Source organism: Zerene cesonia, chromosome 8 (genome assembly GCF_012273895.1).
Source record: "Zerene cesonia ecotype Mississippi chromosome 8, Zerene_cesonia_1.1, whole genome shotgun sequence".
NCBI lineage: Eukaryota > Metazoa > Arthropoda > Insecta > Lepidoptera > Pieridae > Zerene > Zerene cesonia.
In genome coordinates, this window is record NC_052109.1 from 8,248,237 (window position 1) to 8,272,829 (window position 24,593).

The window sequence follows — 24,593 nt, forward strand, 5'->3', positions numbered from 1 at the left end:
GCGACTTAAACAACATCCAGTCAAAATTTTTTTTCACGAAGTATGTATGTACGTAAGTAAGTATGTATGTATGTAAGTCTGATCACACCTGCATGCAATATAGCATCAGGTGTGATCAGACTTAAGGTCTATATATAATATGCCTTATAATATGTTTATACTGTGGCATCAGCGCAGTTAAGTTCGCCGGTTCACGGGTACAATGTCAATCGTATATAAGTGTATATTCTATCATGTCAACAGTCAACTGACTGTCAGATGTTGTCAAATATGAAATCAGATGTTTTTGATTCAAAAATTCGTAAAATTAAGTAAATGGAAAAATATTGAAGACCAATAAATATGAAGACATATTGCATTATGAATTATTATAGAAAACTGATAAAATGTGGACAAATACGCGCATTCTGTAGCAATTTTGGTGCGGAACAAAATGGAATAGAAAAAATAAGAAATATAGGAGTTTTAGCCCACATTGATGCAGGTTAGATAAACATTTAATCCTTTAACAATGTACAATTGCATTCACCCTCCGAACTGTAAAGCTACTACCAGCGAAATCATTAGTCTCTACATAAATTACATATTGAATAATATTTGACTTTGGAAATTGTGAATTATTATAATTTGCTATACAGATCTATCGTCATTTAAAGTTTAGCAAATAAATATAAGCTCAATACTTGCAATTAAATCTGTATATTCCATTTATGATATCAATTTGTATGATTAAAAATGATGAACTAATAAATATAAAACTTTATTGTATTATGCAACTCTTGTCTATTTGTTGGTTATTAACTTTCAGTATGTAAAAGATTATAAATAATTTTTTATTAATTTACAATTTTTATTAAAATAAATCATTATTATTGCAACGAAGGTAAAACAACAACAACAGAGAGAATGCTGTTTTACTCCGGAACCATCAGAACAATGGGAGAGGTGCATCACGGAAACACTGTGACTGATTACATGGAGCAGGAGAGACAGAGGGGAATAACCATTACCTGTGAGTGCAGGAATGTAAAAGATTTATTTTCTAATTACTGTCAATCCAATTGAAAGACCTACAGGTTTATTACAATACAAATGAATTAGATTGACATGATAGCAAACAAACAAACAGACAAACAAATGTGACTGATAAACATGAGTTACCTATAATATACTTGCCTCAATCTATTTACACTCATAACATACAATTTAATTACTCTAAACTGCATTAAAATAAGTATAATAATAGTTTTAACTTTTCACTACAGCTGCTGCTGTCTCCTTTCCCTGGAATGGTTACCAGATCAATTTAATTGACACCCCTGGGCACATAGATTTTACTATGGAGGTGGAACAGAGTTTAGCAGTGCTGGATGGAGCAGTTGTTGTTTTAGATGCTTCTGCGGGTAAGTGTACTTTTTGAATGGAGCAGTGTGCATGCCTAGAAAATGCTCACACCTTAAATTTATTTAAACAGCTATACCCTGCGCCTCAATTGGTGTTAGACCTAATCTTTACATTATTAACTTGTCCTATGAATTTTTGTAAGAAGAGATGGGTGTTTGTATGTTTGTATGTTTATTACTATTTCACTGGAAAACTGCTCAATAGATTTTAATGATACTTGATGTCTTTGCCCTGGACTTCTTCACTTCGTTTCACGTATGCATTATTCGCGGGTGATACCGCACGGCTCATCTAATTTACTGTTAATAACAACATGTACTAGTATTTAATTTTTAGTTTTATAGCATTGAAATGCTTTATAAATGAGAAATTTTGAAAGAATAGAAAAAATTTGTTCACGAGGCAGGTGAACAAATTTTTTCTATTCTTTAAAAATTTCTCATGTACTAGTATTATCAACTTTAATTATGTATCCCATCATCTCAATACCAAATGAATAAGACATTGTCTCTCAGGTGTAGAAGCGCAAACTTTAACGGTATGGCGCCAAGCAAATGGTCACCGTGTACCTCGCATCATCTACCTCAACAAGATGGACCGTTCCGATGCAGATGTGGAGGCCTGCGAGAGGTCTATACGTGACAAGCTGAGGGTCACCCCGCTGGTACTGCACACTCCTGTGGTACATGAGGGCAAACTTATTGGTGAGCTGTTACAATTTTTATTGATTCATTCATCACCCGCTTTAACGAGTTTTTCCTTTAAATACCAGTATTCTGGTTTCAATATTGGAATAAAACGTTAAATGATCCGTCAAAACCGTCACTGTTTTCGAATTTCAAGCTCCTCAATTATTCATGTATTATTTACATACATTAATTGGTATTTCTTCTTAATAGCTTTAATTAAAATCTTCTTAATATATATAAATCATGTGCCACTTTGTATTCCGCATTGAACTCCTAAACTACTCAACCGATTTTAATCAAATTTGCACACCATGTGGTGTTTGATCCAACTTAATATGTAGGGCAGCTTATAAAATAAATAAAAAAAAATAAAATTATTTATTTTTTACTTATTATGGAAACCTTTTTAAGTTCTTTCCTAATTATTTAGTCATAGCCCTTCATACACACATTAAAACCGACTTTACTTCTATTGTAGGTCTCATAGACTTAATATCGCTACAAGAAATAATTTGGACATCCGGCAGAGGCCAGAACCTGTCACGAAGGAAACTCACCGAGGCCGACGGCAAGAAATGGGAACTTGCTCTCAACGACCATAGACAACTGATAGACACGATCTCCTCTCTCGACGATGAGCTGGCAGAGACAATAATCCAGCAGGAATCACTGGATAATCTCAACACCAAAGATGTATTGAATGCCGTGCGCAGATGTGCCGTCAATATGAAGGCATATCCAGTCATGTGTGGCAGTTCATACAAAAATATCGGTGTTCAGACACTGATGGATGGTATTGTATCGTTTTTGCCGCATCCGAACGAAGGGAGCAGATTACAGAAGTTTTTCGGTGAGGATATGAGCGCAAGAGCGTTTAAGGTGCAGCACGATGACCAGAGGGGTGTGCTGACCTTCCTCAGGCTGTACAGCGGCGAGTTCAGCAAGGGGCAGAAGGTGTATAACATCGCCAGGGATATGAGTGAACAAGTAAGAATTTATCTTAGTTTATTTTAAGAGGACTACTTGACCTGGTCTAAGGTAGGTTAGTCTAAGGTACTCTAAACATGTTTTATATTTATAATTAATTTTAACAAATATAAACCAACTTCAAATTGTCAGAACTAGACCGAATTTGAATGGGACCACATGACAGGCACCAGCTTTCAAATAAAAAACGAATCATAAAAATTGATTCACCCAGTAGAAAGTTTACAGTTCATATGATAACCCCCTTCTTTATCAAGAAGTCGGTTAAAAATACCGAAAAGTATATGATGACACTTGATTTAAAAAAAATGAAAAAAAAGTAAAGCGTAATTGAGGATTTATGTTAATTTGAAAGAAAGAAAGAAAATACTTTTAATCACAAATACAACAACTTACAATTAATACATTTTGAGAATAACGAATAAAAATAAAAATTACATTTTTTTACATTTGGAAGTATTTGTGATTGGGGGACTCCTCAGCATTTGCCTCTCCATATTAGTGGAGAGGCGCCGGTTTTCAGTAGCCCCCTCAACTGGCTACGCTTGGAGCACCAGAACGGTCTTTTGGGTGGGAAAATAGATAGCATAAACGTTATCATAATTTTGTGATAGGTGAATAAAGGTATAGACAATATTAACAATTCATAAATATATACATAAAAAATTATACATAAGATACATACATAAGATAAAGAATTAGTAATTTTTGATTAAAAGGAAAAAAAAAAACCAATGTATATTATGTATGTATATATAGAAACGAAATATACATACACATATAAATATACATAATGATATGAGCGTATTACATTTAACGCTATTAGGGCTGGTTGAGAAATTCAGTAAGAACAACTTTTCTGTACTGATATTTAAAACTGTGCAGCGTTTTGCAATTTCTTGTAGGTGGAGGCAAATTATTCCAGCACCTAGTAGCGCTGTATGTGAAGCTTCCCCTGAAAGCCGCTGTGTAATTTGATAATGTATTGTTAACATAATACAACAAATTTGATACGAAAGAAAAAAAGTCACAAAGTTACTAGATGATATGGTACGCAAGTGGGCGTGGATGGTGGTGGGATGGTGGGGACGGATGGCGGGACCTTTGATATAATCATTAAATTCATCATGATTGAACTCGCCTTAGATCGCTTGCCCTACATCAATATGATTAAAATTTAAAAGAAACAGTAATGAATATAACTTTCAGACAGGTTCACTGTACGTAGCTTTAGCGGACGAATACAAGCCAGTGGACAAGGTGACAGCTGGCAACATCGCCGTGGTCAGCGCTCTTAAAGTGAGTTGGGAGTTTAGAAAGAATAAGTTTCCTGTGTAATATCTTCTATTCGTTAATAAATGTTCATTTATACACCATCTTAATAATATAAAACTAAAAACATAAACAATTTATATTAATATATATGTTTTTTTTTATTTTTTTTTTTAAATGCTTATCAAACACATTAATATAAAAAAATGATATAGGTCACAATGACAGGTGACTTGGTAACGTCCACCAACGCAGCGGCCAGTCGCGCCAAGTCTAGACTTCGGGAAGTACTAAAGGACCCTAAGCAGGCTGAAGAGCTGATGATTCCTAGTGCCAAGCAGCGGCTGCAGGCCACAGAGAACCCTAGTGCTGATGATATGGCTGATGTACTGCTGGGGATTGGTGAGAAAATAAAAAAAAAATCTATTTATCACTTGTAAAAAATAAATAAATAAAGAAACATAAAATATAATTATAATAAAGGGCCTTGACACCCCAGGGGTGGAAGGTATTACCTTCTCATTCTAGAATGGGACCAAAAGACCACAATTATCTATCAAACGCAACAACAATTACGCTAATGTGTTGAAAACTCGCGGTGTTCAATCAGTAACAAACCAAAAAAAAAAAAATTGAGAACTTCAAGTCTTATTATTTGACAGCTAGCGCTTCCCGTGTGGTCCCATATAAATTTGATCTAGTTCTTACAAATTGAAGAAGGTTTAGGTTTTTGTTTAAAATATTTGTATGCGTCTTTATTTGTTTGTATATGTCATAATTTCTGTCAAGAAGGTGAAACAGACTATTTACTCTCTCTTACAAAATTTGTTAGCCTGCTAGATTTTTGTTTGTATCAGCATTCAAACTAATCTTAATAATTCCACATGCCAAGAATATCTTATAACTACAAGTCTGTCCATAATATCACACATATATAGAACATCTAAAGTCTATAATTGGATAATAAGAAACTGACTAATATAAAATGTTACAGAATGGTATAGATAAACAAACTGAAACACCAACTTACTACTAAAACAGTGTGTGTGTGTGTCTCAATAGTCAGAAAATCACATTACAAACAATGAACAGGCACAACAGTCCCAGAGCCGGTGTTCCTCTGCTCCATCGAGCCCCCGAGCGCCGCTTACCAGACGGCTCTGGACACCGCTCTCGCTGAGCTGCAGAGGGAGGATCCCAGCCTCCGCGTCACCAGTGACGACGAGACTGGACAGTTGGTGTTGGCTGGTGGGTAGGAGATTTATGGTCATCCGGTAGAATTTCTATTACAGGAATTCACCCGAAATCCCGATATTCCTACGGGATACGGACTTACGCGTGTGAAACCGCGGGGCGCAGCTAGTACTCTATATAGGAATTATTTGTATAATTTAGTCACACATTTTCCCAAACCCACATTTACAAATGACGTAAATTCTCATTCCAGGTATGGGCGAGTTGCACCTGGAAATAATAAAGGAGCGGATAATACGCGAGTACAAGATCGACGTGGACCTCGGTCCGCCGCAGATCGCGTACAAGGAGGCGCTAATCGGCTCCGCTAAGTTCACCCACAATGTGGATCGGAAGATCGGCAACGCGAGGCAGGTGGTCAAGGTCATCATGTCTGCGAAGAAGGTGGCTGGAGTGCCGCAGGATAAGATCCTGAAGTGAGTGGAAGAAGGAAGTATATTTTTTTTGGTCAAGACACCTCATACATCCTATCCTACTAATATTATAAATGCGAAAGTTTGTAAGGATGTGTGTGTGTGTGTGTGTGTTTGTTGCTCTTTCACGCAAAAACTACTGAACCGATTGCAATGAAATTTGGTACATAGATAGCTGGACAACTGGAATAACATATAGGCAATTTTGATCCCGATATTCCTACGGGATACGGATTTACGCGGGTGTAACCGCGGTGCGCAGCTAGTCGGCATCGTTTGTAAACTAAAACAAAACCGCCTTCAAAGAAAATGTATGTTACAATGCAGTCATCCTTCTCTGGCAAAATAAGAGAATTATTTTGTTAGTATCCGCTCAGTTGGTATCATCCTATTGTGTTAAACAGTACCCAGTACATTAAAAAATATAGAACTAGTGAGACTCTATTGGACTGACAACGCCTCGTTCAAATGCAGATCACATTAAGAAAAGAATCAAAATTACTACAATCTACTGTGTTACCGTACAAAGTGGTAAATCTTATTTCTCTATTAGATTAGATTTTTAAATTAAGGGTATAGGATAATTCCGAGGGTTTTCAACCGAATGACGTCATTATTTTTGTGTTCCGTAGAAAATTCATTTGTCCCCATTCAATCTGGTCGTCGGCCCAATTCGATCTGGTCGTCGGTGACATTTTCATAGAAGAGATCTATTTCAATATAAAATTGTCATCTCACCCACAGGTTTGACAAAACGGCAGAGAGTGCGGCGAACCTATCGCACATCCCGCCGCGCTTCGAGCAGGCGGTCCGTCGCGGCGTGCAGTCTGCCGTCGCTCACGGCCCGAAACTCGGTTGTCCGGTACGTGCTTGACCACTCGTACACTCCTTTACTCTCTTTAACTCTCCCGTAGTCTGCCTAACTCTTCCTAACTCTCTTTTATTCCTCTTAAATCTCCTTCTTACCACTTGTTCTTACCACAACTTCTTAGTCTAAGGTACTCTAAACATGTGACATTGTAAAATTTTAATGAACCCTAAAAACAAGCCAATCTTCAGTTGGTAGATGTTCAAGCGACACTCCATTGGCTGGAAGTGGGCAAGGGAACTTCGGACACCACAGTTTCGGCAGCTACCGTCCAGTGTTTGCGGAAGGTATGTGCTTAAATTACACTTATTCAGGGATCATCCACTTGGACATAGCTTATACAAGTTTTTACGGAACACGTTGGATGTTTTATGATTACTAGTAGTTTTATCTCCGAGATGTCATGAAACGAAAACTGTAAGGCTGAAACCCTATAATCGGTTATATATTTTTTCACTTCGTGGGCGGAATGTTATTTATATCTAAAACCTTACTTTCAAATAAAATAATATGATAACCAAGTTAATAAGAAACGTAATTTAAATGTCTGCATAATATTAATGCGCTATATTAATTTGTGCTCTATATTATATATGCTATAAGTAGTGGTCGCTTAAGAGCTACACATTGCGTTTTAATGCGGAAGACTAGATAAATATCACTTATTAAAATACCGGTAATAGTTACACAAGGAATCTCGTGAATACTTATACTTATGGTCGCTGGTGATCGCTTGCTATCCGGCGATCCACCAGTTTGCCCGGTATTTTTAAGGTTCTTCTTATATATAAAATTCCCGTGTCACAATATTAGTTTCCGAACTCCTCCGAAACGACTGGATCAATTCGTATGAAATTTTATGTGCATACTGGGTATGTCTGAGAATCGGCCAACATCTATTTTTCATACCCCTAAATGATAATAGTGAGGTAGAACAGAGTTCGCTGGGTCAGCTAGTTTATTTATAAATATTGTCAGCTTTCTTTAAAAAAATTGTCCGCTTTACTCATAAAAATCGAAACGCGTCAGGTGTTCGAAGCGAGCGGCAGCGCGCTGCTGGAGCCGGTGATGTCGCTGCAGGTGGTGTGCCCGCAGCGGCAGGCCGCGCGCGCGCTGGCCGAGCTGGCGCGCCGCCGCGCCGCCCTGCACCACGTGCACCTGCGGCACGGCAACAAGGTGCGCTGCACCGCTGCGGAACTGCGGAACTGCTGGAGAACGGGCCTTCTATGAGGGTTCAGGCCATGATTCTCCACGCTGCCCAAGTTCGGGTTGCAGATGTCATATGTCGTCAAAGCTTTTGATTCTCGGACATACAGGTCTCCTCACGATGTTTTCCTTCACCGTTTGGAGCAGTGGTGATGTAACACTCATGCGCAGATATATTGAAAATCAATTTACTTCCTGCACGCTCGCCCGGTCTCGAATGCTATGCTGAATAATATTGTTTATTCGATTCAATCCTTTTTAACACGTTTTTATTAGCAACCTCTATGTTTGAATTTTTTTTTAACCCTCCTGGTAGGCCTGTGTCCCAGCAGTGGAAACACATATAGGCTGATGATGATGATGATGTTTAAATGTAATCAACTCCTTTGAAATGGTTTTAATCCACTTTAAATGAACAGATTTAATTCGAATTATGTACACTTCTCAAGCATCAGTGAGAATACAATAATTTCACGAGTGCATCTTACTATCCTGATCAGAATCGCTAGAATTGAAACAATTTCCCTGCGTTAATTTTGTATGAGAGTAAATGTGACAATTTCGAATTATTATTATGTATTTGAATAAACATTTAATTATAATTCCTAGGTGATAGACTGCCTTGCGCCCCTCTCCGAGCTGATGGGCTTCTCGTCCACTTTGCGTTCGCTCAGTTCCGGTCTAGCAACCTTCACCATGGAGTTCCACTCTTACCAGCAGATGTCGCCTTATGACGAAGAGAAGGCAATACGATCTGTTACCGGCTTTTGAAATTGTTTGGAATATTTGTAAAATATATTGTTCTGATTGTCTTGTAAGGCTAAAGTATAAAAATGAAGTTCAGATACTCAGAAGGGGGAAAGCGTATAATGTCATCCAGGGCCCCAAGTCTGTTAGCTTAGATATTCAACTGTGTTGAAATTGGTCCCTGTTAGAATAGTTTAGCATATTTGGTATTCTGATAAATATTTATGCTCAATGGTCTTCCATTGAAACACAATCGTATCCCAACTAAATTGCCATATGAAAATTATGTCATGGGATATTTTTTGTGGCAACACTGAGCATTATCTCATTGAGACACCACCACAGTTCACCTGCAATACTATGCTATTATGACTCCGATTTATTTGTATAACAATAATTGGATTGTAATGGTGTATCATTTAATTAAATAGCAGACTTAATTTCTATATGTTGGAATAAACGACGCAATGACAAGAGATTAAAATTATACATTGCTTGCAATCCACGGGCACATCATATTACTGAGTTAGCAACCGCGCAGTGTAGTGCGTTCATTGCGATACAGTCGTGAGCGTAGTGTAGTGTCATACAAATCGTTTTTTTTTTTCCTTTTTAGCATCTTTTATCTTTACTGTGTTTAGATACATCTTTCCCTAATATGAAATTGTGTTTCTAGACAATAACCAGCGGGGGTAAATTTAACAGATTTAACGTTATATCAATCCGACTAATATTATAAATGCGAAAGTTTGTAAGGATGTGTGTGTGTTTGTTGCTCTTTCACGCAAAAACTGCTGAACCGATTGCAATGATATTTGGTGCGTAGACAGCTGAAAAACTGTAATAATATATAGACTTATGTGAGTGAAACCGCGGGGCGCAGCTAGTTCTTCATAATTGCCTAATTTATGACAGTCTGTTAATACATAACATAGACTTTCAAAGTGATAGCAGTTGGTAGATAAACATCTGATCACCAATTCGTCCCGTTTCAAAGTAAAGTGATATTGTTATAGGATTCTATGACTTATCTGGTTGTAAGAAAGTCGTATCTCAAGTGGCAATTATTCATTAGCCAAAATTAAACTCAAGTTATTTCTAACAGTGTTTATTAATGCGTCCACAGAATCAGTGTTTCTTGGTTACATTAACATAGCTCCTTTATGTAACGTGTAAATAAAACAAATTACGAAACATAAATAGTTTATTGTGATTGTAATTATTAAAAAGAATCGAATACAACAAATTGTTTTATTTCGACAAATCACATTGCACCCTGAAACAAATAATTTATAAATTACATTCAGCATATTGTAAATTCGAGAATCGCGTCTAAATCTGAATAGATCTAGATGTAATTTAGAAATTAAAAACGTGGTCACGGGGAGACCTCCCCGTGACCACGCTCGCTGTAAAGTGTTCGAAACGTCGGGTTAATAATATAATGAATAAATCGCGTTTAAAATCCGTTGAAAAGTTTTTAATTTCTAAATGTATAATACTCGCGTGAAACCAAACACAAGAAAATACTAGATGTAATTTGTCACAGAGATAGTTATTACAGTCTGATATAACATATAGGTAAAAGCGCGGGCCATTATATCTCTATATAACATTGTTATTGCCTGAATTTAAAAAGAAGAAACGTTTCTATCAGGTGCGACTGAGCTGTACTATATTGTATACGTGCTTCTGCCTGTATATACGTTCGTTGTGTTTTATAGGTCGAGCGATGAAGACAAGAATTATAATAAACAATAGAATTGTATAACTTTGCAGAAAACAACATAAATAACTGCCTCACATCTAAAACGTATTTGTATTTTGATGAATAAATTAGAAGTAAAAATTAAGTTTAATAAAAGAAAAGGAATAAAGATAAAACAAGCTGGAATATTCTCGAATACCTTAAAGAGATTATCAAGTTCGTCGAGTAGCGTTTCGTGCCGGTAGGCGAGCCGCAGGTCGGGCACGTTGGAGCGCGTGATGTCGTTGCCCTCGGGGCCCTCACGCTGGTACTGGGGCCCCAGCCAGTGTTGCTTCATCTACACACAATTATTCGTCAAATTATTAAAGTTATAGGGCGCTTAACGTCACCTTCATTGCTTTTATTATCGCTACAAACACCATTATACAATTAAACAAGTAGAAATATTTGCTTCGACTCCCATTGTAGAAAAATCAATTTTTTAAATTTAGAAAATTAGAAAATTATGAGATATCACAGTTAAAATGACCCACCTCGTGCGGGAACCCAGACATGATAACAGAGTTTCGCGCCATCTCGCACATGTCGCACGCGCTCAGTTTCCACGCTTGAGCCGCAACGCTGTACTCTTCTATAAGGGGTTCCTATAACCGTTCGTGGAAAATTTGGCAATAGCTTATTGAAGATGATAAATTGGAACATTGGGGCGAAACAGACAAGATCCTAAAATTCCGAAGTATTTAAACCAACAATCTTCTTATTTTATTACCATTAAACGATTTCATTATAAAAGAATACACAAATCCAGCGCTTATTTACGTAGTCCCACTTAAAATCGCTGTCTTACATAGTTGTTGAGACACGGCTGTATGTCTCATTAAGATAATGATATATTATTAAATTTATTAATAAGTTATTGCGCCTAAAGAAGATCTGTCATAGATTACCTTTCTCCTTTCTAACCTCGAAACAAATGTTAACAATTTCAAGATCCATACCTTAGTGTAGTGGAACTGCAGAGGATCGTCAGTACTCAGTGTGACCTTAAGACCTCGCTCGAAGTACTCCGGCAGCGGATTGCGATGGTAGCGCAGGAACAGCGAGTTATTGCTGAGTGGAGACATCGCGATGTAAATCTGAGCTAAGTAGTATGCATACTGCAGCGCTGGTACCTAGGTGGAATACATTTTTAATAGAAGTTTCCTTTAAAATCTTTAAGATGGAAGATTGGCCACTTTCAGAGTATATACCCGTTTCTTCTGAATGGTATCTCCTTGATGTTATTAGGGCATTTGTTTTTCTTTGTTTGCTTAGAGCTTGGAATTATGACGAGATTAGGGGTTATCTAAAAATTTCTACCTGATTATTATTAATAACTATATAATAACCAAAATAATGTATGCTATAAATAAAAGTAATATTTATATTACTAACTTCCTTAATTACTTTACAGAATTCTACTACCATTCTTTATAAATCGCCCTTCATGAATGCAACTCCCAATACCTTTCTCAATATGAGTCCATGCGAGATGTTCTCTGACAGCAAGAAGCCAGCGCTGAGATGGGAAGGGGGTCCAGCTTCGCCACAATGAGGTCGCAGAACGAAAGTGTTCATACCACGTTCTCTGTGTTGAATGAACTAATTACTGGTAACGGTATAATATAAAAATTAGGCATCAATCATTTTGGCCAATGGTGTTTCTTAAGACATCTATGGGAAGAATTGAGGGTTCAACCTTCGAACAGATGCTTATTTCTATAACTATTAATTAATTGATATCTTATAATATGGAAGGTTTAAGGTATGTTTTGTGAATGGAAAATTAATCACCGCGACATTCACGTCTAGAAAATAATGTTCAAATTTGTGTGCATACCAAGTTGTGTTTAACGTAATGTTGCATGAACTGTGTCGGGAATTTGTACTTACTTCCTCAACTGGTTCAAGGTGACCATATTCGCGTACATATAGTACAGATAGTACGCGTAGGGCGGGTTCTCCTCGTCGTTCCAGTCAGCGGGAGCTCGCATGTTCTCGCTCAGAATTGGATTCTCGGGCTTAGATTCGTCGTCCACGCTGTCGAATCCAATCACGTGCTAAGCAAGAAGCGTAAATTTGTTACTATACGGCTTATATTACCCAATAAGTCTTAACGTATAGAAAAGAAAAGTGACTGATTGAACTCAACGCACAGCTCTCGGACCGTTCGGGCTGAAATTTGACATGCAGATAGGCATCCGCTAGGATAGGATGATAGGATGCATGATATGGATTTATTATGGTGGCATCGTATAGTGAAACGGATTATGATGATATTGTATTAAATAAAATGATTATTTTTATCATATGTCCTAAAAATATTACCGTGAGGAACTTGTGAAGTTCAATATTGGAGTCCGGGTTGATGGTCACCTCGAAGAGGGGCTCGAACAGGTTGGTGAGAAACTCTTGGAAGTTGTTCAGCAATTTGTTAATGCGGTAGATGTCGCTGGAGGCAACGGCATAATTAGATCAGATATTGGCTGCTCACGACTCACTATGACAACTAACTAGAATGTAGGTATACTGTTATGTAATTGTGAGGTAAATTCTAATAACATTTTGGTTATTTTTTTTCGAGATATGGAAATAACTTTGGACTGCCTAAATCTTGGGAGTCTGACCAATAATCTTATTATATACGACTAGCTTTTCGCCCGTGATACAAATGTCTTATGTCGCTTAGTGAAGTTACAGCTTTCCAATAGTGAAAGAGTTTTAAAATCGGTCCAGAAGTCCGGTGAAAAGGTTACAAACATACAAAAAAACAGTTTCCCCCTTATAATTTTTGTGAAGATACAGTACGGGTGTCCGACTACTAGAAGATCATAGTGTATAAAGTGTACGCACTATAACCTCGGCACCTGCACGAGCCAGCGCACGTGCGTCGAAGCAACGTCATGGCGCAGCGCCCACGACGCCAGCTTGCTCCACTCCGTGCGGCTCTTGCAGTAGATAGAGATGCGAGGCTCCGTATATGTATACTTGTTCTCTTCAAGGTCGCTTATCACCTCCTGGGTTTCAGTGTGAAATTCTATTTGAAATTCTAGTGTGAAATTTACCTAACGCATTGTTACATAAATACTAAGATATACATTAGTAATTCGTTCTTAAATTATATATTTGAGCCAGATTTCACGTTAACTTCAAATTGTACAATGACTTAAATAAATGGTGAAACTTCTTTTACCTTGATTATCCTAGCGAAATATGTGCCGTTCATGTAGTTATCAGTTTTTAGAAACACTTCCCTGAGGCTGCTCTCGCCGACGGGATTGTATTTCGCATTGAACTTGTCGAAGCGGTGAAATGTGTTTCTATCCTGTTATATACATAATATTAAATGGATATAATCTATTATACGAAAAAGGAATTTTCTATAACAAGGTACGTAAAGAACTGTCTGTTTTTGACATAGAAAAGGATGAGAAATACCTACTAGTAAATACAAAGCTGGTAACAATGTCAATTAGTTCCGTTGTTTCCAGAGACAACTGTTACTGTGCGGTTACTAAGAGCACGTGCCCAGTTCCCAGGCATGGAGCACGACTACGTGTACTGTATACGCAACAATATAAACTCTTCACACTGACCGCGTGCACATCCAGCAGATCCACATTCAGGTCGTACGCATCCAGGTTCATCTCCTCGAACACGGAGCGCAGGGTCTTGGGCACGCCGCGCTGCACCGCCACCACCTCGCTGGCGCACGAGCGCAGCGTACGCTTGATGAAGCGCAGCAGGTGCTTCTGGTTCATGCTAGATGCTGCGTGGATGTGGGTGTCCACTTTCCTGCCAATTACCAATAGCCATGGTTAGGGTAGAGTTTGTCGTGGACCTATAGCTTCAGTTGCCCCGTCACTAAAGCGGCCCCATGGAACACAGTGTTTTAAACACTTTTGACTGATCACTGTAAGGACGTTAACATAAGATTTTCAATGTGTGCAAGTTTATTATGTTTGAAGGATATTTAATGGTGGTTTATAATTAGATATTGGACAAACAGTTGATGATCTTGATGCTTTGGCGGCGTCATTAAGTTAGAGGAAAAATTAAATAAAATAGTGTAGACTAACCTGACATTATAAAAATCCCTATGTGGAACAGCCTTTTGTAGAGCCAGTTCGTGCAATTCGTTTAAAAGTACGTGCATTTTGAATTTAGATGACAGGTAGCTAAGGCGGCGGTAGCAGAACGATTTACTAGAAAAAGATGAGTTTCTTAAGCAGAGCAGCAGTCAATAATCCTCACGTGATAATTTAGGCATAATTTGTATTTCGGAAAATAGCAGAATCTTTCAAAATGTAATTTAAATGTAGTTCTCTTCATTCCCAACTTAGGCTATAAATGCGACAATACTGTAACAGTATAACCGATGCAAACCACTTTCTTTTTTATGTCTCTCAAGGTTATATTTTTATTTAATCATCTTTTTCGAAAATTAACGTCTTCTGTACATAACTGTCGCGTCTACTTGTCGGTTTATGAAAACGGCTGTATTTAAATCATTCAACAAAGAGAACCCAACTTACAGTGGACCATCAGCCACCATGTCAGAGAGTCGTGACAAGTCCTCGACATACTTCTCAAAACTGACGTTCCTGTAAGGTAGCGGATGATGGTCGGCCATGTCGCCTTCGGTACGATAGATTGTGATCACACCGCGCTCCCAGCGGTACAGGTAGTGGCAGTCCGAGGGTATGTTGCAGCTCCAGGGATCTTGATTGTAGTTAATGCAATATTATAATAACTGGACTGAGTCTCGATATGTTTAGATTGTATTGTGGTGTATAAATTAAAAACTATTTAATAAGAGGTTATACAATTTTTTGATTTGGTTACCTATTAATTGATGTTTGAACTGTTTATGATTTTATCTTCATTACAACTATAATGAAATGATAAAAATTACGTGTCAATACCTGAAGTTTTAAACATACGATCCAGTTCTTCTTGACTGTCGCACGACTCGCGGTGTATGCCCGACTTTATCGGGCCGATTGGGGTGATCATAGTGTTCACTGGAAACGGGTTTAGTGACCATTCTTTTCTTAATGAATTACGGTTGCAATAGTTATGAAACATGAACCTCTGAATTGATGATACAATTTACAATTTTAGAGAGAATTTACAGCTGAATTGGGTGCTTTTAAGGGGTAAAGGATTGACGACGAAAATAAAGAATCAGACTGGGAATGGTGAGAAAATTAAACGGGCATCTGGCTTTTTTAATTCGTGCTGAAGCATGCTCGATTCCCACACTTATGGAGTTTTTTAAATTTCGTGAAAATGGGTTTGTATAAACTCTGTTGTTGAAATATTTAGATACAACATTAAAATGTTAAAGGGTAGATTTTTCATACGATTTTACATTAAATATGAACTTGTATATGATCTTTTACTAACAGTTAGTATCGGACCTCGTCATGCTGGTCATGCTGGGTCTCTCCGGGAGCGGGAGGCACAGCTCCTCAGAGGAACAAGTTGTGAGTCGCAGGTACTGCTCAGCTTGGGAATCTGTTACATAGATTTTTACCAAAAACAGGAGCATAGAAAGGCATATTCTTAACAACTTTATCGTGATGGCTACCTGCCTGTTTTATTATATTTTTGATGTACATTTTACACTACTTTTGGACATAAAACTGTATCGTGACCTCATGCATGCTCTACCTTGCTAAAATTGCATGATAAAATTTCATTACTTAGCCCATTGATTTAGTTATAAATATGGTACTGATGTGAGTAAAATAGGTAAATATAAGCTATATATATATCACAAATAATTATACTCGCTATTGATACTAACTATCAAATTTAATCATGGCTCCTCCAAAGTTCATGGAGGTCTGGTGGTACGGACCCCGCGGCGGGGCTTCGTGGTGGTCCAGGTAATACGCGAGCCCCGTGGGGAACGACTGGTACGAGATGTCCATGTACTTGCGCCTTAGGTTCAATGCGTCAATGAGAAGGGTCGCTGCACGCACCAGTTCATCAAATGGTACCTTCGTCACAGATTACCAAGTAGTTAGGTACTACGCTGTACGCAAAGATGTAAAAGTCTCATATTCTACGTTGTTTATGAAACTTAACACAGAAACTATATTTTCAATTATATCTCCTTTTTTCCTTTGTTAGACTTTCTTCTCGTAGCAAAAACTATTGAAAAAATCTACCTACGCGTGGTGTATTGCATAAGGAAAAATGTTCTAACTAGAAATTATTTAACTGTGATATTCTGTAGATAACATATTCAAATTTACTGCTCCATATGTTTGATGGTTAAAAATTTCTTTAAAATTGTACTACGTACCAATTTTTAAAGAATGACTCTCTAGTAGACTTGCGGGGAGGGGTTACCATGACGTCTTAAAATAATACTAATTGCAGTGTGAAAAGTGATGCCGCTAAACAACCTACCTATATAGCTCCGTCTTGAACGATTTAATAAGAGGTAAATAGTTATACCCCAGTGACATGAATCCCGCAGACAGACACTCGCTGGAAAGGCACGGTGTTGCGTCCCCGCCCGTCCCCCGGCCCCCGGACCATCAGACGCGCCGACTCCATATTGGTCCGAATAGTTCTACGATATAACCACAAATGTGTATGATAGTGTATGGCACTAGTAATTTAGCAATATTTGAGAGTAGAATCGTGAATATTAACAATAATAACGACTCTACATAGAGTAGTATATAAAAGCAGTGGTGGCTCACTGGTGAGAACCTCGGACTTCAAAATCGATAAGTCGTGGTTCGAGACCGGGCGTGAGCGTCCAGGAAATAAATTAATTTTTCAATTTATCTGCACATGTGGATAACATACTATTGCTTAAAAACGGTGAAGGAAAAAACATCGTGAGGAAACCGGCATGTCCGAGAATCAAAAAGTTCGACGACTTGTGACATCTACCAACCCGCACCTGGCCTGCGTGGTGGATTATGGCCTGAACCCTCATAGGAGGCCCGTGTCCCAGCAGTGGGAACATATATGGGCTGATTATGATGATAGAGTAGTATATATGTCTATAAGGACTCGGCAAAAGCTGTTCTGCCTTACTCTTATCATTTAGGGGTATGAAAAATAGATATTGGCCGATTCTTTTATTTTATGTCATAGCGGGCAACGGTTCGCCTGATGGTAAGCGATGACCAACGCCCATGAACAATCGCCTCTGTGAATGCGCAACCCTTTTTAAGGGGTAAGGAATAAGGAAAGGATTGATGACTGAAAAGAAGGAATGGACTCGGAAATGTCAGGAAAAGGAAACGGGCCTTACCCGATATGCACACACAATTTCATAAGCATCGGTGCAGCCGTTTGGAAGGAGTAATGTAACTAACATTGTGGCACGAGAATTTAATACAGATAGAAGATTAGTTTATTTTATGAATTTAAACTACACTTTTTAAAACCATACTAAAGCTGTCAGTTTTTTTAGGACGTGGAGAGGCAAAAAGGCCAGTTTCAATATGTGTTTATCTAATGTTCTATTATCAACTATACACGCATTCATTACACTTTGTCACCTCTCCTAAAGCAACTTAGAACTAGTTATATAAAATTTTGCAGATGTCTTTCGAATACTTACGATCGCGATTTATTCCATTGCTTGCAGTCTTGTTTTGTACCAAACATGTTTAGATTTGTTTGCGAAGCATTGTGTGTTTAAATTGTTTCATAGGTGTATATATTAATATTATTTTTAGTTCATTTTACTGTTATTCAATTTGATGCTGAATTGAGTGAAGGATCATATGACTATAATGCATTTGTCATATAAATTCTTAACCGTTCGTAAAGGTAAGGTTTTTATATTTTCGACATATTTTATGCTTATAAAAAAATATTATATATTATTACTAGCTGACCCGCCAAACGCTGTTCTGCCTCCCTCATCATATCATTTAGGGGTATGAAAAATAGATGTTGGCCGACTCTCAGACATACCCAATATGCACAGAAAATTTGATAAAAATCGGTCCAGCCGTTTCGGAGGAGTTTGGTAACTAAAATGACACGGGAATTTTAATTATAAGATTCATAAAAAAAAACAAATAGGAAGATACATGGTGTTTATTTTAAAGCCTTTTAGATTTTAAATTCTGAATTCATGTGATATAAGCGGAAAATAATCTATATCTATATTATATTCATGCTAGCGTTTTTCAGTGTATTAATAGCAATAAACGTCTTTTTTATTTTTATTTTTTTAACATCTCCCTAGTTATATCATGATTATGTTACTAATGAATAACTACATTAAGTATACTTTTGAGTGTTACTACATATATCCAAAATAGAAATAGATAAAAAATATATATATTATACTTTAATTTTTAGTTTTATAGCATTGAAATGCTTTATAAATGAGAAATTTTGAAAGAATAGAAAAAATTTGATCACGAGGCAGGACTCGAACCTGCGTATCTTGCCTAACCGTAGCAACGCGTAGCCTCTCGGCCACCCGTGATCCTGCCACAGTAATCGAATTTCTTCTACTCTTTCGGTTTCATGTGTCTAAGGGGCACCCCACGCCATCTATTGAGATGATTAAGAACCATCACAACCAATACGAAACATTATTTCAATGATTACAATATTGTATCGATGGAACGCGGCCTTTGTTAAATTTAATTTTTAGTTTTATAGCATTGAAATGCTTTTATATTATACTTATTAGGAAAATTAGGATGAAATAAAATAACAGTCTCCTTTAAATTTTTTATTTTTGCCAAAAAGTACCTATATAACTTACTCCTAAAACTTAAACACATTATGTACTATAAAGGCTTATTTTACACATTTTTTTTCATAAATCGTACAAATTATAGTAAAAATATAAAATATTTAGAGTACACTTCCATACAAAAGCGTGTATATCATATTTATTTATTTTATTTAACTCTAGCGAGGAAATGCATCATTTCACACGAGGGAGGGTCGTTTAAGACGCGATAGGTGCATTCAGTTTCGGAGGAGGAGGAGTGGGGGATTTGGCTCCATTCCGCAGCCGTCTGAATGATTGTCGGGCCTGTAACATTCGCACAATCCGAATTAATACAAGTAAAATATCTGTTTTTAGGTTGTAAAAACATAAATGTCTTATTATATGTAAGGAGAGTTTTTATTGAACTCAGATTTATAAGAAACGATTAAAATGTTTTTTTAATATGTTATTATTCGTCTACATTTTATAGAGAATTATTTTAAAAGCACAAATCGTTAAATCCTAATGCGATTGAAATTTAAAAAATTTAACATCACAATAATTTGTTTCTTGCTTATATTTGGTATGAGAATACTAGATAGGTAGATATATACACATTAATAAACGAATCTTAACCCAAAATTAAAACATAATTAATTGTTAACACATTTGACAAAAAAAAGCACCCCAGTCTTATTTCGTCGTAAAGAAATGATAAAAATAATGAATACACTTGTGATCATGATTGTACTTACATTACTTGGGCGACCTCAGTTAAATTGTATTGTAGCCTATGATATTGGGAAAGATGATACAAGAATTTCAAAATATTTGTCTTTCTTTCGCAATAATCATTGAGCGTTATCCAAAGAGAAACAGTGGGTTCCATGGAATTTTATATTACTCAAGCTGTGCCCGTTACTTCGTTCAGGAATGCGTAGATTAAAAATTAATTTAATGTAGTTATAGTCTATATGATGCCAAGGACTGATAGCTAAATAAAAAAAAAGTTTTATCCATCCAGTAGTTTTGTGTGAAAATCGGACTGCAGACAACCATAAAATTTTCAAGATCATATTGTTCTATGGTAATTCTATGACCTCTACGATAATATTTTTAAGTATTTATTTAATTATTTAATTTCTCTACATTTTAGAGGCAGAAAGTAAAGCGATCCATTTTCATATAAAATTAAGAATTGATACGAACCTTTTTTTCCCATGATATTAACATTGTAACTGGCACATCTGACACACAAAAAAAACATGCAACGTACATTCGTCAACACAAGTGTGCCAAAATAATATTTAATTTACGTAATTTATTTATACGTTTAAAATATCGTAAATTTATATTCCTTTAAGTGTTTTTAGTATATTTGAGTTGGTTATTTAATGTTTTTTATATTATTTTGACACACGACTCAACGAGTACCTTAATATGGGATAGGCGTCCCACTCCGCTTTATCTACAGCACAAAAAAAATATACGTTATTACTCAATAAGCACATCTATGCACACCCTATAGATTTAAAATTGATTTAAATTCAGTTACAGTATTTGTCTTATAGTTTTTAAGACAAGCCTGTTCAAAATGCTATATCAGAAAATAGAAAGTGAAATATTTTATTGCAAGTGATGATTATTAATAATAAAAATGTTTACTTCTGTTTTTAGCTTATGGCGCCAGAATTTGTTAAAAGATGTCGTTTAAATGTGAAATACTTTTTTAAAATAATACTAACGGCTATATTGAAATAATAAATGTGTTTCCGTATGAGCAGCTTTATTTCCAACAACATGATAACATTCACTTTCATATAAAATAAAATGTACAATCTATGGTAAATCGTTTATACATTGCAAAGGGACAATAATAAGTACATGTGTTATTATGTTAAAAAGTCTGGTAACTGAGAAATAAGAGGTATCCTAGTTACCATTACTTGCTTCTACATTTTAATTATAGACATTGAAGCGTAAGACAGAGATGGAGCTATACAAGTATATTGTGCATCTCTGTCACATAATTTGAAATATTCTGTATCGATTTGTAATATCATGTAATGGTAGAGTTCGTTGTGTATTGATTTATTTCATGTTTTAGAAAAAAGATCATAAACTATAATAGAAATGTATGCATTGTAAAAAAAATGGAAAACACTTTTCACACCATGTGTACCGGGAATACATAATTTCCTTTTTGTATCGTGATTAGCTACCACTTGATATGACCGTAAAAAAAATTATAGTGGGAAAAAAATTCCTTTATAATATCTCTATTCACCTTTTGAGATTGCTGTGGATAGCTAGTTCAAGGTGACAATAAAGCAAAAAACGATAAAACGACTCATTAAAAAATAAGCAAATTTTATGTATTCCCAGTGATTGAAAGACATTATCCCAAGCAAATAACGAAACACTAACATATATTAACATTAATGAAGCTATTTTTATAAATATCATCCATAAAGTAATGGAGAATGAAAATAATTTTATTTACACTGAGTACAGTGTAAATTAAATTATTCAATTGAAACAATTTGTTGAGTCTATTACCATAAAACTACACTATGCATTATAAAATTTAAATGTTACACACTTTTGATGTATAAAAGGCCAAAGTTAAATCTATTTGCAGCATGGATCCTTATTTATCTAGATTATTCGTCTTTGGAGGCACTTTGTTAATAACAGGAAGTCTTAAAGTGTAAAAACGGAGGATTATAAAACTACATGTGCAATAAAAACGCATTAAATTATAAAAAAAATATAACCAATATGTTAGAATCATTATTTTATACTTAATAATATTAAACAAAAACAATTAGTTTATAAATGTCTTAAAACCTATCGATCGAAAAGTATAATCACAAATATACAACCGTAAAAAAATGATACAGATTAAATGGTTAAAAATGATAAAAATATTAATAACGATAACAAATGTTAATAAAAACCATTCGATTAAACATTCACTATATTTTAGCCTCACCTAATTATCACATTGGGGGAAATCTTACTCGATACATATTGGGGCAACAGTACCCAAGCGACATTACATATAGCACGATTATATTAATTATATATAATTTTATATTTTAGCACGTTGTATCCACAGTACTGCGTGTGGTCTTACTGATGGGTCGACATTCCTTCCTGAAATCGTATCACATTTCAAAGGCAATGTTACAGGCGAAGTCGGGGAGTATTATAGTATTGGTGTGGGAGGATTTTGGTTCAATAAGTCATAGCAGCCACACAATTCAACAAACAAAACAGAAAGTGTACAAGGTTACGACCACAACATACATTTGTACAAACACAATACAAATAGAAAGTCATCCATGTATGCAATGTATGAAAATCCTAATAACTTATGTGTTAATTAAGTTAAAATTGATGATGCAAGTAAATCGATAACTTAGGTAAGTTGATATAAACAATTAAGAGTAGTGGGAAGAGATAAACCTAACTTGTAATCACTGGCATTCTAATTGTATAGGCTAATTGTATTTGGTGAAATGCCTACACTAAGTCATTTGTTGTCAATGTCTCTACACAGTGTTTTGTTGTTATATTCAATGGTAAAGTCAAACCTAATGTAGATAAAAGTACTGCCCCATCATATCTCTAGACGCGAAAAAAGGAAATAGCTGGGATGTTCACTAAGTGATAACTTACCTTGAATATATTGGTAAGTTCATCAAGTATGGTCTCGTAGCGGAAGGAGACGCGTATATCCGGTACGTTTGTGCGCGTGATGTCATTTCCGGCGACACCCTCCTTCGTGTAGTTTGGACCTAACCAGTACTGTTTCATCTAGAAGAATATGAGGTGATTTTATGAAATATGGTACCTTTAATAAATAAAGACACGATTATTGTTCATGGCATTAATTTATTATTCTGTGATTCTGTCACAGATTCCGTTTTATTGAACTCAGTCGTGAAACGTCAGTTAAAAAACAATAAGACGTTTTGCTCAAATATTCTAGGCAATCAGGGACACTGTCAGCGGTTGCTGAAACCTTTAGTACGTTTAAAAATGTAATGATTCAAACTTTAAATGTAATTAATTAGAAATACCTCATGAGGGAAGCCAGACATGAGCACAGAGTTGCGAGCCAACTCGCACATGTCACATGAGCTCAACTTCCACACTTGGGCTGCAATGCTGTATTCTTCCATCAGAGGTTCCTGGCATATGAACGAGAAGATATTATCATTAATAAGCATTCACATTTGTGTCGCTGACGATCTTTTGTAGCAAAAATCAACCTTAGTAATGATGACATAAGAAACGTTAATTTTTAAGTGTATAAATACATAAAGGACGTTTTGTACGAGCACGAAAAATGAGCATTTTATTTGTATGATCATGTAGTTTTATGACTGTATAATAATTCATTTCCTTGTACAAAATCTAGTGACATATAAACTAAATTCCTGTAATCTCATAAACAGTAGCTAAATACCTATTAGACTGTTTTAATAAAAGAAAAGAGAGAGTACTTGATGATAAAAAAAACATTGGACACTCACCTTAGTGAAGTGAAACTGCAGCGGATCATCAGTACTGAGCGTGATGCAGAGGCCTCTCGCGAGGAACTCCGGCAGCGGGTTGCGGTGGTAGTTCAGGAACAGCGAGTTGTTGCTGAGCGGAGACATCGCGATGTAGATCTGGGCCAGGTAGTACAGGTACTGCAGGACTGGCACCTGGACGGGGGTGGAGATTGTTTGAATGTAGAATCGTTAAAATCTGATATTGTAGACTGGATATGGAGAATATACAGTTATCCGACAGTTGTGAAATATAAAGCACCTGAATTTATATCTAACTAGCTGCACACCTTGGCTCCTCCCGGGTAGTCATTTATCGTAAGACAAATTATATAAAACTATACTATCGTTTAAATTGGATCAAACTAAACATGGTGTACAGATTTGATTAAAATCGATTGAGAAGTTTAGGAGTCCATCGCGGACAAAAACCGTGACACGTCATTTATAAATATATTAAGATTTCGTTTATTAGATAAATAACATTGGTAAGGATCACGTTGTGTTTTGAAAAAACATATTTGGTTCATGAATTAATTAGGGATTTGCAACATTATGAATATTTACAACATAAGATGGATAATAATAATAAACGGGCACACTTTCCGCAACTCGGCGACTAGCGCCTATTTTGCGTGAAGAGAAAAGGAGGGGGTAGCCAGTCAAAGCTGGAACCATCCCAGCTCCTCCATAAAGCTAAGCAGCATTAGATTATAATCCTTAAATAG

General features: G+C 36.2%; 3 protein-coding genes across 9 annotated transcripts in view; 1 reads left to right on the top strand and 2 right to left on the bottom strand.

Moving 5' to 3' along the window:
- The first annotated feature begins 239 nt into the window (after positions 1-239).
- LOC119828667 (ribosome-releasing factor 2, mitochondrial) lies at positions 240-10,067 on the top strand. The gene is made up of 13 exons (XM_038350903.1): positions 240-484; positions 884-1,012; positions 1,266-1,403; positions 1,920-2,108; positions 2,572-3,080; positions 4,290-4,379; positions 4,568-4,754; positions 5,445-5,600; positions 5,800-6,022; positions 6,764-6,881; positions 7,079-7,174; positions 7,917-8,063; positions 8,703-10,067. The coding sequence occupies exons 1-13, from the start codon at positions 343-345 to the stop codon at positions 8,862-8,864; spliced, it is 2,286 nt and encodes a 761-aa protein (XP_038206831.1). The 5' UTR covers positions 240-342; the 3' UTR covers positions 8,865-10,067.
- Positions 10,068-10,104: 37 nt separating this feature from the next.
- LOC119828754 (AMP deaminase 2-like) lies at positions 10,105-17,160 on the bottom strand. The gene is made up of 16 exons (XM_038350998.1): positions 17,059-17,160; positions 16,400-16,595; positions 15,997-16,107; positions 15,531-15,611; positions 15,123-15,309; positions 14,667-14,792; positions 14,184-14,382; positions 13,781-13,912; positions 13,441-13,604; positions 12,916-13,039; positions 12,481-12,647; positions 12,055-12,175; positions 11,547-11,720; positions 11,082-11,192; positions 10,748-10,885; positions 10,105-10,116 (listed from the first exon to the last, which is right to left on the bottom strand). The coding sequence occupies exons 1-16, from the start codon at positions 17,158-17,160 to the stop codon at positions 10,105-10,107; spliced, it is 2,145 nt and encodes a 714-aa protein (XP_038206926.1).
- Positions 17,161-19,421: 2,261 nt separating this feature from the next.
- The window catches only part of LOC119828575 (AMP deaminase 2), a 38,413-nt gene continuing 33,241 nt past the window's right edge, over positions 19,422-24,593 (bottom strand). For 3 of the 7 annotated variants that reach the window (XM_038350775.1, XM_038350773.1, XM_038350776.1), the window contains exons 15-19: positions 23,848-24,021; positions 23,392-23,502; positions 22,988-23,125; positions 20,738-20,771; positions 19,425-19,627 (exon numbers count right to left, since the gene is read on the bottom strand). In XM_038350775.1, coding sequence (XP_038206703.1) covers positions 20,739-20,771; positions 22,988-23,125; positions 23,392-23,502; positions 23,848-24,021 — 456 coding nt within the window. In that variant the 3' untranslated portion in view covers positions 19,425-19,627; position 20,738. Of the gene's footprint in view, positions 19,628-20,737; positions 20,772-21,072; positions 22,463-22,987; positions 23,126-23,391; positions 23,503-23,847; positions 24,022-24,593 lie in introns of those variants that run through there. The other 4 variants (XM_038350777.1, XM_038350778.1, XM_038350771.1 and 1 more) reach the window with 3 other exon arrangements.

What these genes read in the sequence shown, in the direction of transcription:
- LOC119828754 (XM_038350998.1), bottom strand. Translation starts at nt 17,160, where the DNA reads ATGGAGTCGGCGCGTCTGATGGTCCGGGGGCCGGGGGACGGGCGGGGA. An exon ending in AGCCATGATTAAATTTGATA is followed by an intron (nt 16,108 to 16,399) that starts GTTAGTATCAAT and finishes TCTATGTAACAG; the next exon opens with ATTCCCAAGCTGAGCAGTAC. An exon ending in ATGGACTCATATTGAGAAAG is followed by an intron (nt 11,721 to 12,054) that starts GTATTGGGAGTT and finishes TATTCCACCTAG; the next exon opens with GTACCAGCGCTGCAGTATGC.
- LOC119828667 (XM_038350903.1), top strand. Translation starts at nt 343, where the DNA reads ATGAAGACATATTGCATTATGAATTATTATAGAAAACTGATAAAATGT. An exon ending in GAGGGGAATAACCATTACCT is followed by an intron (nt 1,013 to 1,265) that starts GTGAGTGCAGGA and finishes TTTTCACTACAG; the next exon opens with CTGCTGCTGTCTCCTTTCCC. An exon ending in CCGCAGGATAAGATCCTGAA is followed by an intron (nt 6,023 to 6,763) that starts GTGAGTGGAAGA and finishes TCTCACCCACAG; the next exon opens with GTTTGACAAAACGGCAGAGA.